At 47.6% G+C, this 19,430-nt stretch overlaps 1 protein-coding gene across 2 annotated transcripts in view; it reads right to left on the reverse strand.

The window, feature by feature from the left end:
• Positions 1–19,430, reverse strand: part of NDUFS1 (NADH:ubiquinone oxidoreductase core subunit S1) — a 657,173-nt gene that overhangs the window by 559,307 nt on the left and 78,436 nt on the right. For both annotated transcript variants that reach the window (XM_086955308.1, XM_086955309.1), the window contains exons 4-6: positions 2,762–2,869; positions 1,250–1,326; positions 546–627 (exon numbers count right to left, since the gene is read on the reverse strand). In XM_086955308.1, coding sequence (XP_086811434.1) covers positions 546–627; positions 1,250–1,326; positions 2,762–2,869 — 267 coding nt within the window. The remainder of the gene's footprint in view (positions 1–545; positions 628–1,249; positions 1,327–2,761; positions 2,870–19,430) is intronic.

Genomic DNA, 19,430 nt, shown 5'->3' on the forward strand with positions numbered 1-19,430 from the left:
GAGAATTACTGGGCCCTATTCCTGCTATTTTGAGGTCTAGAAATGAGAGCTCATTTACCTCCATTCTTAAGAGCACTGATAATTCTAGAGAATGATAGAGAACACTGATGGAGGTCCAAACTGACAAGTGAGATAGTCCTGAGAAGATCAAGTAGTAACGAGCTCCAGATAAGACATTTTGGACTGATGAAAGCAGGGCTGAAGGGCGAGAGTGGAATTTTGCAGTACAAAGTAGTTAATAAGTGTATGCGTTGACAGCCAATGGTTGTAGGCAAGTGAATGTTTAGCTTCATTGATTTGAAAACAAAAACAAATTTGAACCATAAAATGTAGCCCAACCAGGTGCATAGATAATATTATGTTTATAAACAGAAGAGCAAAATCAAAACAGCTGTCTCCCATTCGAACTTACGACATCCATATCTGGCACAAGTTGGATGTAGGATTTCAGACTTTGCACCAAATGACGTAACTGAACTGATGGTGCAACAATTACAAAAAACATAATGAACAAGAGTATTACAAAACATTTCTTATGCATTTACCTGCAAGTCACATTCTCCTGCTTGATCACAAATAGGACAATCCAGAGGGTGATTTGCCAGCAGGAATTCCATCACACCTTCTCTGTGGGGAACAAATATGTCTGTATATTACAGAAAACCGTATGTAAAACCAGTAGTTGGAGAGTTCCATTTTACTTCACTAAACAAAGTTGTATTCACTGCCACTGGAAACTACTTAAAGACGAGCACTGGCAACGCCAATTAATCTGGATTCGACACACAGTGAGGTACAGAGGGTAAGCGGGCAGAAGTAATAGAGGATGAGGGAAAGGAGGTGTCATATGGCATTTAATTGCAAGACAAAGACGGCAATGGGCACAACAGTGACAAGAAGCGGAGGTAATGGGTAGCACAGTGGAGACTAGGGCACACATTTTATGTGGGTAGGGTGCTAGAGTAGAGGCAAGAGGTTCATAAGGGCCATGGAAACATGATAGACACTAACAGGAAGACATGACGGATCCTAGCAAGAAGACACAGGAGAGGAAACAGGCGGTGGAACAAAGGCCAGGAAAAGAGGCACGAACAAGGAGTCAAAAAGAAGTTCAGAACCATACATATAATCACCACGTTTGTAAACTTAATGTTACAATAGCATTAAAAAACTATTAAATTATAGATTATCTTTCAGGCGATTGGTGTAAACTTCAACTGGGCGCCTGTGTAAGTCTAGATAAAGGTACCTTGCTTTCCTTGACTTTTCAGAGTTTGTCAGAATGTTCCATCCCTTCATAACTGGCATGGCACAGGCTGCAACTGGCTGCAGTAATATGAAAGAAACACCATCAGCAAACAACTCACCAAGATTAGAACACATATTTACGTGCAAACATAACATGCAGGTGACTAGAAAAGAACAATGTGCTTGGTATAAGCAACAAGAGCCTAGGCAGCAACTGGGGTGTCCTGCACAGACAGAATGTGAGACCATTTTATAAAAGGACCTACTAAGAACCCCATCCCCAGCAGTCCCGACCAGTGATTTTTCTGGGGCACCAGTGACTCCACGAATAGAGGCACAACATACAAAAGGGCCCTGTTGCCTTCAAAGAGATTGCACTGGGAAGAGATTTTAGTGTACTGGTTTAACTGCTCCTTTCCATTTCAGAAACCCTAGTTATAATCCATACTTCAGCACTTAACCACATGTTCGGTGTTTCTGGGCAAATCATATTATCTCCCTGCACGTTAACTTATAAACGAGGAATACGTAAGCATGAGTGATGTAAAACTGTTACTATGAACTGCTGTTTAGTAATTTCCCAATTACATCTCTCACCTTCTTACTATCAAATCTTATACAGTTACAACCAGATACCAGCAAAATACTGCTCAAACTTTAGCACCTTAGTTCTGAGAAGCCTCACACTACTCCTTGCATTAAATCTCATTAACCTCTCAGCAAGGCAAGCTAACTAGGACATTTGTTAGCTCAAATTGTGTGCTCCTTCAACAATCGGCTAGGAGTTTTGCACCCAGTGTACTGGCCGATATGTCATGTTTCATTCAGACAGGAGTTCAGCACTGATGTACAACTTAAGCAGCACTGTCATTCTGTCAAAAGCAGAGGCTGATTCAGAATGCGGTTACTATAAAACGGTCTAGTGTTGGATACTTCGACCAGGTCCCTTGTCTGTACGATTCATGCCCTTATTGTCAGCAAGTAAAAAAGGCCATTTTAAAATTGTATTTCAATGGTTCTCTATCCAGAATGGTCCAAAAATCTAAAAGATGTAATTGTAGATCATCCCAATAATCAGAGTCTCACCGTTCTCGCCATTGCTCAACATTCTGGTCATCAGCAGCAATGTCCATACCATGCAAAGACTCTATTCCAAAAATGATTGAAAATGGAAAAAAGAAAATCCCTTTGAATGCCAAAAACATACTGAAAATGTGGCTTTTCTCTTTACATTGAAAGCAGCTGACTTCTTGAGTGACTGCCTATCGTAGATATTACACATGCATCTTTTTCTAGAGACATATTGATACCTAGGCTAAGAGTCACAATTTATTTTTTTGTTAGGAGTACCATTGCAAGTGCAGAACCCATGCCGAGTCTTTGATCGTAGAGCCCGATTGAAGCTGTTAAAGGAATGCCATTATTTAAAATAAGTAATCAAAAAGTTCTTACATCCACATAAAACAACTGCAAATTAGCAGCAGATGAACTTTATCTGCTATGCGCAAATTACCTTGGGAGCTTTCTCAATTTCCACAAGGCACATCCGACAGTTTCCAGCAACAGACAAACGTTCATGGTAACAGAAACGAGGGATCTGCATGCCAACTTTTTCACAGGCCTAAAATAGAATAATAAAAGCAAAAAGGAATTAAAACTTATGTGCAAGTACTTCATTTCAAGTTACTTAGCTCTGAAAGTACATGACATACTAAGTCTACAACAAAAGTTCATCATCAATTCACATCCCATGCTCTCAATTACTGCTTAAGAGGCATGCACCCATTATAATTAGCAGAATTACTGAACCAGGTGACCACTTGTAAGAGAATAGTTCTATCAGGTGGATAACCGAGTCATTGCATAAACCTGTAACAGAGAAAAATATTTTCTGCTTAAACCATCAGCCTGCAGCTAAGGAACAATTCTGTTATCCAACCCACCGGGGCAAAAGCTCACTACATGCGTGGTTTTAAACATTTTAGAACCACAACCCACTTTTTAAGAACAACAAACAAACAAAACGACATCCTACAGCCTTCTCTTTCACGCTCCCTGTACCACTAAGATTTATCACTTTAACCCTTTCTGTGCCAAGGACGCAACGGTTGTGTCCGTCGCCATGAGGGCTGTGTGCAGAGGACTTAACAGGTACATCCTCTGCACACACCCAGGAATTCCCTCTGCTATTTACAGCAGAGGGATTTCATTTTTAGGTCTCGCCTAATGATGCTCTGCATGCGCTGCATGCTTTGACGACATCTATGGTTGTCGATTTAGCTTCCGGAGGGGGACAGAAGATGTACACGAGCCCGGACATGCGATGTGCACGTGTACGCTCTGTGCTCTCTAAGATCAGCTCCCTTTCAGTGCCTCACAGGCAATGTGCACATGTACGCTCTGTGTTCTCTAAGATAAGCTCCCTTTAAAAGCCTCACGGTACCGGCCTCTTTGCGCTACATGATAACCTTCAGTTCAGTGCCTGAAAGCCTTCACCTCTGTATGCGATATTACCTTGCATGATTTTCACTGCTTTTAACCTTTGAAATCTGTGCGCTCCATAAGACCACATTCTTCTAAGCGCCTTGAGAAGCCAGCTGCTGTAATGTTAGGTCACATTAAATCAATTGGATCAAAGCCCCAATGCGCTATATTTAACCATATTAATTTTCACCGGTAGATGCTCGGTCTTTGTTTGCTATAATCAGGTAACACCAAAGACGGTGCCGGGAATCACTGGCTTCTGTGCGCTTAATTTAATCACTTCTTTTCATCGCTGGATACCCTGCCTCTACGGAGCTGACGCTCGCGCACGTGCACCCAGCTCTCCTTACCTGGTAGCGTGAGAACCCCAGAGGCGCGAGGGCCACCTGTTCACACAGCGGTGTTACCAGAGGGATGTGAAATCCCTTCACAGGCACGGAGATAGGGACGCGGGCTGGGTCTCTGCGCTATTCTCCTTCAGTCTCTCTCTCCTCACTCACCCATTCATCCTCCGGTCTCCTTCAGCTGCCTGCTCTTTAGTATCCCCATGCCACCTCTGTGTCTTCTCTCTCCCAATAAACCCCTGCTCCCCTTCCCTACATTCCTATGAAATGAGTGTGTCTCTTCTCTCTGCCCCTAGACTCTGCCTCCCTTTAAGATAATAATTTTGTCTCATTCTTCCTTGTGCACTCCTACCTTTCTCACGCACCGACTTCTTTGCCTGTGCTTTCTCGCTCATGCACTACTCCCTCACTTCTCTTCCTCCTCTTTAATCTGACTCGCATCCTCCTTGTGTCTCTTCTCAACACCCAGCACTCACTCACTGAGTCTCCTCTGCCATTCTGTCACTCTCGCTTTCTCTCATTCTCTTCTGTTCTTGCATTTTCCTTCTCTTGCTCCAAGACCCAGGTCCAACCCCTCTGTAGCTTCTACCTGTACTCTAGATGTCTCTCCTTCGTCTCTCTAATTCCTCCTGCCTCCATCATCTTTTCCTATTTGTCCGGGCCCCTTTTCTTATTGTGCATCAAAACACCCTCTTCTCTGCGCCCTTCTCTATCACAGCCCTTCTGTCTCCCCTGCACACTGATACTTCTCCTATCCTCCCCCTTGTCCTCCTGTGTCTGGCCCCGCTTCTATCCCCTTCCATCGTCCCTCTTTAAGTTGTCTCGTGAGGCACGAATACTCCTGCCATGCCCCCTGCACAGCTCTGGAGCACCTGTGTGGCTCTGGAGAATAAGCGCCGCTGGTCCAAGCTCATCTCATGTGAAGTCACTGTAGGTTTTGATTTCCCCTCAGTGAGCAGGACATTCGTGTGTGCCCCTTAAGGACCCTCTACGTTAACTGGCTTCAGACCCCACTGAATGGCTTTGGGGCTGGGGGACACCTAAAGTTCCCCCCCTCTCTTTGACAGAGTACCTGATTTCTTTGTTGGCCATACTTTGTGGGACCGGCGATGAGGTCACTGATGCTTCTAGTGAAGTGCAGCTCTTTACCAGTCTCATTCACTGCGCACCAGCCTTCCCTGGTTAAAAGGTTCTGCCATCTTTCCACCACCATAACCTTTCACCTCCATGTGTTTCAGAGGCGTACCTGTACTGTGTGTGTGGCGGTGGACAAGGGTGGGGCCTGTACGCATGCCTGTCTAGGTGCAGCAGGGAACTTCTTTTGGCTTCCCTGCTTTTGAAGGCAAGAAGGAGACAGTAGAAGGCCTTGGGTCTTTTTGTTGTGCTCAGTTCCTTTGTTAACCTGGGAACCCGCATTGGAGTATTTCTTCCTTTTCTTCGGTTCCTACTGTAGAGGAAGAACAAGCAGGGAACAGCACCAACACAGGGGCTATATATCACACGGCAGCTGAGTTAGTCACTACAGTGAGTAACTTGCACTTACTCCCTCATGGTCTCCCACATGAAGACTAATGGAAAGGTTATGTAGCATCCACTATCCACCATCAAAATGGAGGAGATGGCATCACGCTGATCACTCAAGGCTTTTCTTTGATCTGATCTAGACATCCCGATTTTGAAAGATCCCATCACCATCCAATGAAGTTTTGAGAAATAAGATTAGATGAGGATTTTCTTGTTAAAAATAAATCCAACAAGCATTTGCAATACAATAGGTCTTGCATGTACGTGTGTTTGAGCTATTAACATTGCAAATAACAATGCCTTTTATTTCGGTTTTAGTTTTTAAAACATAAATAAAAGGCATTATCATTTAAAATGCCAATAGTTTAAACTTGCAATAGGTCTTGCATGTACGTGTGTTTGAGCTATTAACATTGCAAATAACAATGCCTTTTATTTCGGTTTTAGTTTTTAAAACATAAATAAAAGGCATTGTCATTTAAAATGCCAATAGTTTAAACTTGCAATAGGTCTCACATTTACGCATTGCAAATGCTTGTTTTTTCTTCAGCCTCAGGAGCAGGGGAAGACTTCCCCTGTCATTTGTATCGGGAGACCCGGGGCAATGCCCGGTAGAAGGAGTCTGTGGCTCCCTGCAGACTTCAGAACTTTCCATCACAGAAATGTGAGGAAAGGAAAATGCTACTTACCAGTATGCATCCGTTCTTGGCATGTACAGCGGCAGATTTGTATACTTTTGCATAGATCGCCATCTAGTGTTGGGCTCGGATGTTTGCACTTTGTTTTTGTATAGGAAGAAGTCTTTGTAGTCACGAGGTAGGTGACTCCTCCCTAGGACCATAGTGCGCATTGACAGTGACACAAAGAGTTGTTTGGTCTTTCTAAAGGATTGGTTGAGATGGAAGGCAGATACGACTTTGGGTACAAATTTAGGGTTAGTCCTAAGAACCACTTTGTTATGATGGATTTGTAAAAATGGTTCTTGTATGGTTAAATAAGTTTCCCGGATGCGTCAATTAATTTGGATTCTTTATCAGAAGGGGGATGTCGCCTGTACTCTGAGTTTGCATGCTTGCGTGCCTTAGTTACCACAAGGGAATCTGACCTTTAATGTAAATTGGGTTAATGGGAGTTGCCTTGTATTTTTATCCACCCTGGGATTGAGGACCCTGGTTCTGACTTGGTCCTTAAAAACGTCTGGGGCATGTTTTAGCAAGTCTTTTAACATTGGCAGGGTGCTTGTTGATTTTTGCAAGGGCGCTCAGATTTCCAGCAAAAAATCTTCGTCTAAAGGGTCGCAATGTAAGGGGATCCTGTGGTATTGGGCATCCCTGTTCAATCAATCAATTATTTGTTGATTAGTTGCGCGAACCCAGTGTTGTCATTTGGTCTTGATGGCTTAGATAGATATATGGTTCATTATGTTGGTCGGGATCTGTATTGTAGTCACCCCGAGTATCTACGTCAGATGGGATGTTATGTGAATCATCATACATTGTGGATCTATATCTCTACCTGTGACATCCTCACTATCTGTTGGTTGAGGTCAAAATAAAGGTTGTGGGGAGTGTGGTGGAGAAATCAATAGATGCAGATTAACTGGAGGGGGGAGAAGAAGGTGGGGACGAGTTAGTGCCCATGTTCGGTTGTTTGAGAGGTATAGCAGGTTGTTCTGCAGAGTCCAGTTTCCTCTTTTTGGAGGCTTGGTGACTAGTTTGACCGTGTTTGGATCAATAGAGTTTTTTGCTTTGGATATGCCAAATCCGGTGCAGGCTACGTGGACAAAATGTCTTTGTTCGGTATCGAAGATTTTGGGTCCGAACCTTCTTTGGAGGGAGTTAGTGAGGCTTTAAGTAGGGTCTTAGACGCTTGTTTTTTGCTGCTACAAAACATTTTTCAGCTCCAACCATTTTTTGGGGTCAGAAGCCTTTTTCGGCTCCAAAGATTTCTTCAGTTCTGAGTGTCTGTGCTTGCTATGCTGCGATACCGAGGGCTCCGGCATGGAGTCTGTCTTCGGCGTGAGCAAGTGTGAGTTGTTGCTTCGGTGCCGAGGAGGACTTTCCGGCGCTGGAATGGGGTTGGCTCGAGCCAGAAGGCTTTTATTTAGGTTTCATAGCCGGGCCTGAGCATGGGGTGTCTGAAACATGTTGCCGGTGTCGACCAGAGCCGAAGGACGAGGGTGTTACTGGAGCCTTCGGTTCATTTTTCGGAAGGGGTGTTTCGGTACTCATGGACCGTTGAGCCGGGGTGACTATCTCCTATTCGGCGTTGGAGTCATTGGCCTCGGAGACAGAGACGTGTTCTTCATCACCTAATTGTTCCGGCTGGAGATCGGGGTCTGCTTCAAAGATGTCCGGAATCAAACTGCTTCCGCAAGACATTCTGTGGCGTCAAGCCCGACGATCACGGATGTTTTTTTCTACCTCAATACACAGGCCTTGCAGTTTTTATCTTCGTGCTCCGGGGAGACGCAGAGATTGCACACCTCGTGCAAGTCTGTATGAGGTATATTTTTTTAAAGGAATCCTTTCCATTGACTGCAGGTGTGGTCAGCGCGGAGAAGCCCAACGGCCCGCGTCGAAGATTGAGGTAGAGGAGTTTTTTTAAGATGCGCGTCGAAAAAGGAAACACGATCGAGACGATACCATTGAGTGGAGAGGGATTGCGAGTGGAGAGGGATTGCGAGTCGAAGGGGGATTCGAAACCGATATCGACCCGGAGCGCAGCAATTCACATCCGAACACAATGGCGGAAAAAAAAAAACCAATCTAAGAATGGAGTCGATGCCCATGCGCACTATCGTCCTAGGGAGGAGTCACCTACCACGTGACTACATAGACTTCTTCCAAGACAAAAACAAAGTGCAAACATCCAAGCCCAACACAAGATGGCGATCTATGCAAAAGTTTATAATCTGCAGCTCATATGCCTCAAACATGAATTTTTTATGTTCAAAGTTTGAGGTTTGCAAGAGATTCTTGGTAACAAAACATGGTAAGAATCATGAAAGACATCCCACCCCGGATAGCATTAGGTTGGCTAAGTTTCCCTAGGTGCTAGCTGAGCTAGGATCCATAAGCTAAGGAAACAAAAATGGTAGAACAAGTGTTATCATTTTTCCAGGCCCAGGGAACCTTCACATGCGTGGCTGGGTTCAGGAGCTCCGACCGGGCCCAAGTGTTCGATCCTCCCGTCTGCCACACTGACAAGGGCCTGGGACGGGGTTCCGTCAGGCCCAGGTAGGCCTCCCCCGCTTCACCTGTGTGAAATAATACCTGTGGCCCCAGGGTATTGAGCCTCTTCCAGGCCCCGTGCCTGAGGCCCAGCACTAGGGCTGCAGGGTCCCCTGAGCCTGGCCATTTGATCGCACACCATGCTTTCCACTGGGGCGACCAGATGGCTGGGCTGCCCTGGAAGCCCGAATGAGAGCTCATTTGCTTTCTGGAGCCCAGACAGGGCTCCAAGAGGTTGCGAGCATGCGCACCTTCGGTCCCCTCTGTGACTCAGTGTGCACGTATTACAAGAAAGAAAGGTGGCTTTCCCCTGTAGAACTACAGACAGGGTACCCTAGACCCCTTGTGGTCTGGTGGTTCTCAACCTGCGACCAGATGGCCAGGACTGGGGCCTTACCGGGTCCTGGGGTGGGGGCCCCTATCCTGATCGCCGTCATCAGGCCTGCTTCGTGGCAGAGCACCTGGGATGAGTTCCTGTGGGCCCAGGAAGGCCTCCCCTGTGCAGTCTGATCCAGGTACTCACCCCAGTCTGGTGCTCCCACCCTGGGCTCCTTCCTCTGGCATGCCAAGAGCCCAGGACAGAAACCGGTCCTCGGAAGCTTGTCTCCTTTCCGGTGAAGAATTGGCTTGGTAGTTTGGTCTGCCCTGTTCCCATGAGGCACTGGGTCAGACTGATTTGCATATAGCCAGGTTCTGAACTGGGGTGATGCAGTGAGCTAAATAACCGTGATGGATCAAGCCCTGATCTCTTGACTGGGTAAGAGTGGTCTGCTTAATTCAGACACTCTGTTCATCACCACCCCCTTTGTGAATCGTTTTTGGCCACCACAAGTGTGGCAGGGTATACTCAGACATGAGTCCCTTGCTCACTGCACCACCAGGATTCAAGCAAGCCGGGCCGACGACGGCTGAAATGCCAGAAACCGGTCCCCGGAAGCTGGTCTCCTTTCCGGTGAAGAATTGGCTTGGTAGTTTGGTCTGCCCTGTTCCCATGAGGCACTGGGTCAGACTAATTTGCATATAGCCAGGTTCTGAACTGAGGTGATGCAGTGAGCTAAATAACGGTGATGGATCAAGCCCTGATCTCTTGACTGGGTAAGAGTGGTCTGCTTAATTCAGACACTCTGTTCATCACCACCCCCTTTTTGAATCAGGACAGGGGTCCATCAGGCCCAGGGCGGCTTCACTGCTTGGACGTGTTCAGAAGCTCTGACCGGGGCACAAGTGGGCCCTGGAGTGGGGGTCCCACATCCTGGCTTTGTCCTTCGGCACAACGCATGGCTAAGCCCCTGGGACGGACTCCCAAGGCGGCCACCCTGTGCAACTAGGTCCAGGAGCTTTGAACGGCACCAAGAACTTCGACCAGGCCCCATGGCTTCTCCCGGGCCTGGATTCCATCCTCAGGCTGCCGCCCTGCCAAGTACCCAGGGCGTGGGAGTCTTCCCCTGCTTGGCTGTGTTTAGAAGCGGTGACCGGGGCCACTGAGGACCCTGGTATAGTTCCCTTTCCCCCCATCCTGGGCTCTGTCCTCATACATGCCTCGTGGCAAACTGTCCCAGACAGAGTACACAGGACCAAGGAGGTCTGCCCTGCTCGGCTGGGCCCAGGAGCTCCAACCGGGGCACGGGGCAGGCGCTCCCATCCTAGGTTCTGTCCTCCAGCCTGCCACAAAGCCAAGGTCCCAGGATGGGGTCCATGGAACCCAGGAAGGCACCCCCCACTTCGTCTGCATGTCAGAGCTCCATCCGGGTACCCATCACAGCTCCGTGCCGGAGGCCCAGCTGGTACTCCGAACACATGGGACGCACAGTCTCAGTCCTCTCCAGGAACAAGCAGAAGCCCTTTTATTGAGGTACAGCGCAACCAGATGACGATTCTTCGAGCCTGGCCATCTGGTTGTGTTGGGCCCCTTGGTCATATGGTTGTGTGCAATGCTTTCCAATGGCACTACCAGATGGCCGGGCTGCCATGGAAGTCCTGATGTGGGCTCATTTGCTTCCACAAGCCCGCCAAGGCTCCAGGAGGTCGGATGCATTTGCGATCCCCTCTGTCACTCCGTGAGCATGGATTACAAGAAAGGGGGTATTTTTCCTCGGGATTACTAGGGATAGGGTACCATAGACCCCTTGTGTTCTGGCGGTTCCAACCGGGTACTGCCAGGGCGCGGGTCTGCTCCTGCATCTCAGCCCTGCTGATGGGCCTTTCCTCCGAGCCTTTCTTCCCAGAGAGCAGGAAGGGACGCCCAGTGGACATCCCAGCTGCCCTGGAAGTCCTGGTGAGGGTTATGTTATGTTACTGTAATTTTGTATAACGCAAATCACCACTGGTCTCTAAGAGCTTTTCAAAAGAAATGAACACAACACATAGCTGTCGGTAACGCGCCCCTCATTTAGTTGGCTATTTACGTTGGGGATGTCGACTTTTTAAACAGGTAAGTTTTTAACACCTTTCTAAAGGGTAGCAGTATTGTCTCCCCTTGCAAAGATGCCGGAAGCTCGTTCCAGATTTGAGGGAGAAGGACCGACAGAGCTCTCCCTCCCTTAGATTTAAGGTGGAATATCAAAGGGGTTAATTTGCAAGCTTCAGAAGAGCGCAAAGTTCTGCCAGGCACGTACTTCCTCAGACGATCTTTGATATATTTGTGAGCCTCCCCATAGATAGCTTTATGGGCTATGCAGAGGCACTTGAATTGCGTCGCTCGTGCTCAGTGGTAGTGAGAAAATCAGCCTGGCCGCATCATTCTGGACCACCTGCAATTTCTTCAGGAGCTTTCGAGGGAGCCCCAGATAAAGAGCATTTCCATAGTCCAACCCCGAGATGATTGTGGCAGACACAATGGTTTGTAGAGTCGAGGTGGATAGAATGGGAACAAGTCTTTGCAGCTGCCTTAGTAGACCTACACATGAGCTTACAACCGCGTGGACTTGGGGAGCCAGTGACAGATCTGCGTCAATTTTTAAGCCTAAGCTTTTTACTGCTCTTCAAGGGGATTGGTACCTCCAGAGTTCGGGAGGCCAGAAAAGCTCACACCAGGGACTTTCTTTATTTGATATAATAAGTACCTCAGTTTTTTCCGGGTTAACTTTCAGGAGGTTGTTTACCATCCAATTAACCGTAAACCTAAGAAGGTTTTTCACCGAGTCCTGTGCCTGACTGGTATTGTCAAGTTGAACTAGCAGTTGTGTGCCATCTGCATAGTTAAAAATTTGACAGTTTCTATGCATTAACTCCTCCACTAAAGGTTGTAAATAGATGTTAAATAAAAGTGGGGACAGTGCCGATCCCTGAGGAACGCCATGGGTCACACCACTAGCAGAGGATAGTTGGTCTTCCATTTGCACTCTCTGAGTCCGGCCTGTGAGGAAGGATTTAAGCCATTTAAAAGTTTGCCCTGTTATTCCCAGTTTTGCTACACGGTTCAGCAAGATGGCATGGCTGACTGTGTCGAAAGCCGCCGACAGATCTAAGAGAATCAGGGCACATGGCTGTTTGTTATCGCCCTGATTCTCAGATCGTCCACAACAGCAGCCAATACTAGCCCAGTGCTATGTTGTGATCTAAAACCTGCCTGCCTGGGGTGGAGAAGTGCGTGATCTTCGAAGTAGCTAGCTGGGGTGTTCAGAACTTGCTTTTCCAAGATCGTTGCCAGGAATGGAAGTTGGGAGACCGGCCTATAGTTTAATGCCTTTGTATCCGCCCCTGCTTTCTTCAGGAGGGGGGTAACCATAGCTTCTTTCAGACTCACTGGCAGATAACCTGAATTTAGTGACTCATTTAATAGAGCCACCAGCTGTTTTTCCAGCCCCGGCAGAGCCATCTGAAATATCCTCGGGGACAGGGGTCCATTCTGAAACCTGATTTGATCTGGTGAGCTATTGCTGTTAAACTAATTTCGTCGAAACCGGGAAAGCTATTTAGGTTTCTGCTCAGATCTAGAGGACTGGGGGGGGAGGGGGGGGTCTAGTACACTGAGGTCAGTCGTGGTGCTAGTGATGTCCGTGATAATATCCCGGACTTTCTGAAAAGTGTCACAGTCCGGGCGGTCATTAGATGAAGCTTTACGCTCTGTCTGTGTGAGCTCCTTCAGAATTTAGAAGATCTTTTTGCTTATTACCCGCTTGGCCAATTCTGTCCTCATAAAAGGCTGCCTTCCTGGATAGGATATCGGCCTTATATTTGGCCAAGAGGATCTTATAGGTGTCACAATCCGCTAAGTTGTAATTCAATCTCCATCTCCTATCTGCTTGACGCAGAGCTTGCTTGCTTTCCTTTCTTTAAGGTTGCGTCAAACCAAGGGGCTCCTTTTCCTTTCGCTCTGATCCTCTTAGGCCGTTCCGGGGGCCAGTGCATCAATTGCGACTAGAAGCCAAGAGGTCAGTGCTACCGTTTTTTGGTCTAAATTAACCTTACCCATAATGGGGGGGTGGGATCGAGAGAAGCATAGAGATTAGAGAATCAGTCTCCACTTTTTTCCATGCTCTGACCTTCCTCCATAGAGGGTCTGACGGAGATAAAGAATAGTCACCTGGGACCCAACATTTGATCAGGGAATGATCCGACCAGACACAAGGGCTGATATCCGTAATCTTTGCTCGAGCAATGGAGGACCAAATCAAGTCAAGTCAAGAGTATGGCCCTTAACATGCGTGGTGCCGGTTACCAATTGTCTCAGATCCAGGGAAACTAAGTTAGATTCAAACCCTCCCTCCACAGGGGCTCTAGGTAACTTCTCCCCAGTGATGGTTAAAATCCCCAACCACCAAGAGATGTTTATATCTTGATCTGAGATCAGTTAGGAGCTTCAAGAAGCCATCATTAAAAATCAGGAGAGTTTTTTGGGGGGCGGTACACTACTAGCAATACCATGCAGGCTGATTTCAGGGAGATTTTTATACCCAGAAGCTCTGCACTATCACAGTTTTCTGCTACAATTTGACTCACCATGAGGGTTTTTTTTAAAATAATTGCCACTCCCCCCCCTCTGGCATTCCCAGGTCGATTATACCAAAGCGCATCAAATTCTGTAGGTAGTGCTGCCAAGATATCTGGGGTGGAGGAATCTCCCAACCACGTTTCTTTGAGGGCAAGGATATCAATATCCCCTTCACAGAGAAGGGCAAACACTTCAAGATGGGTTCAGTTGCTTCCTTAAACCCAAGCAGGGCTCCAGGAGATTGAGTGCATTTGTGCTGGTGGGTTCCTGTGTCCCTCAGTGCACACGAAATACAAGTAAGTGTGATAGCATTCCTCCGGATTATTAGGCACAGGGTGCTCCAGATCCTCTTGTGGTCCAGCAGTTCTCAGACCCGAAGCCGTGCACAAGCTGTCCCAAATCAGATGTTGGTTAAGGGGTGTCCGGAGGCAGCACCAACAAGCCTTGGTAGTCGCAACTTGCGTGGAAGAAAAAAGGAGAAACGTTGAGACCAGAAAGCTCCATAGACTCACTGACAGCAGAAGAGTCAGAGCAGGCCTCGAGCTAGCAGGGGAGCCCACTGAAGCAGTAGAAGACCCTCAGGAGGATCCAAAGGCACAGGAGTCACAAGAAGGGCGCGAGCAGCTCACCAAAGCAGAATGCCCACAGTGCAGAGGATGCAGTGATGGCGCTGATCTTGGAGCGAACAGAGGCTGGAGCTTCTTGTAGCCCGAAGCTCTCTGAAGTGCAGAGCCAACATGTCTTGGCAGCGGCAAGTCGACATGGTGCACAAGGGTTTGGTATAAGCGGTTTCTGATGAGGGATACGGGCCTCAAAATTGCAGAGGGGAAAGGTTAGACCTTGAGGGAGTTGCAGAACCCCCACCTGTGTTGCCGAGCCTCGTGAAGTCTGTAGGACGACAGGAGCAGCAGACCAATCAGCATGTTGCGCACTCTTCTTCAGGTGTCCTTGATGGCCAGAGGCCTGTTGAAGAACCTGGCAGAAGCACAGACACAAAGAGAACTTAAATAACAGCGAGACTAGGAGCAGCAGGAAACTTCCTTGGTGCAGTCTCAGTCGAAGTCAAACGAAGTCCATGTGTTAAAACAGTCGCAATGCAACGTAGTTTCATGCTTGAATCTTATGAACCACTGGTGAGGAGAAGAATCTGTTACATTAAATGCCCCTGGTGTAGGCTACTATTGCTGCTAGAGGTGCCATTGGTGATGAATAGGTTAGTCCGCAATCCAACAGGAAGAATCAGATATGTTAGTAAGGTTTTCGGTTTTGTTCCTACTTCCATTACTTGGTACTTTGTGCACAAGTGGATACGTCTCCTCCACTTTGCTCCGTAACATTGTCTTGTGGTAGGCTTCCTGGCCTCCTTTAGTATTTCCATGGTTCCAGGTAGAAATTGTAGATGTCGGAACTCTATGTATTTGGGCACCAGGTCACTAGATTGAGTGTTGTTGGATGTGGGTTGTACACCTCCCCCTTGCATTGTGAGGAGGCTCTGTTCCGCTTTGCTCTTGATCATTTGCCCCCTTGTAATCTCTAGTAGGTTTGCATACCAGGTTTGTCTAGCTGAAGGTGGAGCTATCATGAAGCGGTTTGTCCCTGGCTGTCTGGCTTTCTCTAGCACCTTGTTTATTAGTCAAATTGGTGGAAAGGCGTAGGCAAATCTCCCGGAACATTTCAGTGACAAGGCATTCCCCTCTGATTGGTGTTGTTGAAACTTGAAGGCAAAAAGTTGTCATTTTCTGTTGTCTGCTGTTGCGAACAGATCAATCGTTGGATTGCCCCAGTCCCCAATGATCTTCAGTGCTTCCGGTCTCAGTTCCCATTTGTGGGAGCTGCTTTTTCTCTGCTTAGTCTTGCCTTATTTTCTTTCTCTGGTAGGTGGACAGTTTGCAGGATTATCCTTTTTGGTATTGCCCATTGCCATTTTTCCTGGGCTAGTTTGCTTAGAATAAAATTATAGTGCCTCCCTGTTTTTCATATTTATTTATAAATTTTTATATGGCGCAAACATGACCCTTTTGGTTACCAGAGTACATCAGGAAGCAAAAAAGGTAAATGGATAGGAGTATACAATTGTGAAAGAGCAAAGGTGGTCAAAGTATTTCAGAGAGGATAGTAGTTTTAAGATATCAGATTTGTCAGTAGTCTTACAGATGGACCAAGAACCATTATTTTTCGGTTTAGGTGAGGGGCTTTGAGGGCTCTGTCCCAGAAGTATGGGGGAGTGAGATGATGGGTCGTTGGTAGATAAGGGCTCTACAGCATTTTGTAGATCAAAAGGGGGAGGTAGGATGTTAGCTGACAGCGGATAGCATGCGTGGGTTGATATTTCTGGTGTCTCTGACCCAGCATTTGTATTTCACTGGTTGGCCTTTGGAGATAAATACCCTTTCAGGTAAGAAGAACTTGATGCAATAGTAGTCAGTCCAGTCACATGGTAGGATGGATTCAATGTGGATGGTGTGCTCCCTTGCAATTGTTAGGCTTAATAAGGGCTCTTTATTATGCAATCAAAAAATGGGGGAGGTAGAGGTTGTTAGGTTCACCGTCCTTACTGAATGCAGTTCCACAACATCCAGAATATCGGATTTAGAAACCTAACCATAGGAAGAACAGGGATTCCACTGAACATGTGTGAAAAACCCTCTTTCCAGAAAGAAAAATTATTTTCTAGAGTCGCCTTTCCCACCAGGGTTACCCCTAGGTGGCATGCTTCATCTTTGGGGTCCTCTCAACCCGCTGCGGATTGAGGCGTGCTGAGACTTGCGAACTACGATATTCGCATGAGGACAGAGATTGAGTGTGTATTTGTTTTATAGAGAGATTGTTCTGATGAATACAGGCAATGCCCCTGCCCAGATGGCCTGAATGGTCTAAGCAAATGAAGGATGTTGTGGCTGGAAGGGATTAAATATCCACAATGGGGGATGAGGATTCATGAAGCCCTGTTTCGTGGGTAGCAGGAGGTCCAGGTCAAGAGTCAGGATAAGGTCCGTAATATCAGCAGCATGTTTCACTACAGATCTGCAAAAGAGTAAAGCGCATTTTGGGTTGGTTATAGTTGTGGATGGAAGAGATATGGAGACTCGTTTGAGGTTGGATTTAGTGATGGGCCTAAAATGAAATGAGGATCCCTATTTGGGTGAGTGATGATAGACTATTTTCTCCACATGCATAGTGTGTTTGATAGGCGTTTGGTTGTAGGAGTCGTGAAGGAAGAGGAAATCATTGTTGGATAAGTGACTAGCCATTCTATTGGGTTGGAAGGAAAGGTCTAGTTTCGATTTACAGCTCCATTTAGGTAGAGGGGACTTGGTGCTAGCAGGGCTGTGGGCATTAAAGGTGTTTGACGGTGGGAGTGTTCTGGTTCAGATAGTGCTTTTTAGGTTTCGCCTGCCGAAGGCTGCGCAGCAGCGTTTCGTGCAGGCGAAATCTTTTGTTTACAGTATGTGGGCTTTGTCCCGCCTCTGTCTTCCATTGGCTAGTTCCATAAATGGAGGCTAGCCATTGGAAGAGAGAGGCGTCCATCATTCTGCGAGGCGACTCGTGGGCGTTCCGGCTATTTTTTCTCATCCAGCCCCTTTTAGCTGGCTGGAGCAGGAGTTTTTTTTTTTTTTTACCATGTTGTTTTTGTCTTTTTCAAAGTGCCTTTAGCCGGAGTGGTGGTGTTTTTATTTGCGATCAGGTAAGCAGCATTTTGTTTATATTTTAAACTGTTTGTTTTACGTCTTAGTGTGTCTCGTTGCTGCCTCGTGTTGTGAATGTTACCGCCCCCCCTCCCGCTGTCCGTGTGCCGTTAACCCGCCCCCCCCCCTCCCGCTGTCCGTGCTTAATGCTTGTGATACATTGATTCTTTCACCGTTCTTTATTCTCTGGCAGTGTATGTAAATTCAGGCAAAAACAAAATCTGAGGGATTTCCAAAATTTGCTGATATTTCTGGAAAGTCTGAAATCAGCGTTTTCCAGGGGCACATATGCACCCCTTCCCGGACCAACAGCCGACTCTTAAATTAACCTTTCCTCCCTTCACAGGAGACGCTGCGGCCACTCCTTCTAAAATTTGCACTTCAAAGGGCTGACCCCCACCGCGGATATGTTGTAATTATTATTTTCGTGTGTGTGTATTTTTTTCTAACAACAGTTTGATAATTGAGGGGCACGTCTAGAATGAGGGAGTCTGCGGTATACAATGACTTGTAGTAAATGAGGGCGAGCACTCGAGGATTCCACATCCGGTACATTGAACTTTCAGTTAAATTTGTGGGAGTTGGATGCAGTCTGTGGGGCCCTGAGGTATCGGAAGGACGGGGAGGTAGGAACACAAACACGCATCTGCAAAACAACCACAAGGCACAATGCACCCCATAAACAGCGGTGGGAGGGAAAATGGAAGTGTGGTGGAGGAAGACTTACTCTGCGCACCACCCCCACCGAAAGGTACATTTTGGGGCCTACCTGTTCCGTGCCACGCTCCTAATGGCCGGGAGACACGCCTCCACCCACTCTGCAGTCAAAAGACAGAGGGGGGGAGTCGAGAAACTAGTATTTTTTATTTAGAAGTTTTGTTTTTGCTTAAATCATTAACCATCCCCCATACGTCAGAATGGGTTGGCGCCTAATTAAGAGAGGTTTGTTAGACAGGCTGGGGGGGGGGGGGGGGGAGGGAGTGTATTCATCTATTTAACGTCAGCTGCTAATGACCTCTGAGAAGATACAATGGGAGTGAGAGGGCCTGAGAGCGGAGGGAGGATAGAGAGAGCAGTTTATACTAATATCCCCCCTTGAACACAAAAAAATTAAGGTGCGCCAGGGAAAGTTGGCTTCAGCAAAGCAGGGGGGGCCGTGAAGGGGGCGCAGCAGACACACTTGGTTTGGGTTTATGTGAGGATGTAGAGTGGGGGGGGGGGGGGCATGGCCAGCAGAGGAGGGCCAGAGTTTCACAGAGCTCCGAATAGGCCCCACGGTCTCTCCTGCCTCTGCCCAGTCCAGGTACCACTGCCCTGCCTGCTACAGAAGACCTCTCACTTCCAGCCTGCTTGGGGCTCAGTATCTAGCCGCTCTGTCCCTACTCAGCCCCCCTTAGCCGTGCTCCTAAATCAGCCTCACTTAACGGCCCGCAGACGACCCAGCACCCGCACTGTCCCAGTACTCCCCGCACTGTCCCGCCACTGACACAGCCCTCCTCACTGCCCTGTTCAAAACGCAGCTCCCTCACTGCCCTGCTTCAGGCTCAGGCCCCACCTCCCCCTATGTACACGCTGAGCCGAATCATTTAACCGGTTTATCACATTTACATGGGACGCAGCCACCGTCCTCTCCGCCCCCCTTGATTATGCAAGCGCCCATTAACTGTCCTGCTCTGTGTTCACCCTCACTGTCCGGATACAACCCGAGTGCCCCTCAGTTACCAACTATAGCTTTGCCCCCTCACTTCCAAACCGCCTCAAAACTACTACCCCCTGTTCCACGCTCACCCATCACAGCCTTGTTTCATACTCTGCCCCCTCACTGCCGTGCTCGAGACTGCGCCACTCACTGCCCTGCGGCAGACTCAGCTCCCTAAAAACTCAGCTCCACACACACACCCACTGCCCCTATGGAGGGGCCCCCTCATCCAGGTTCAGTCAGCCTCTCACTGACCTGCTCCATACTCAACCCAGTCAC

This window comes from Lissotriton vulgaris, chromosome 2_1 (genome assembly GCF_964263255.1).
Source record: "Lissotriton vulgaris chromosome 2_1, aLisVul1.2, whole genome shotgun sequence".
NCBI classification, from domain to species: domain Eukaryota; kingdom Metazoa; phylum Chordata; class Amphibia; order Caudata; family Salamandridae; genus Lissotriton; species Lissotriton vulgaris.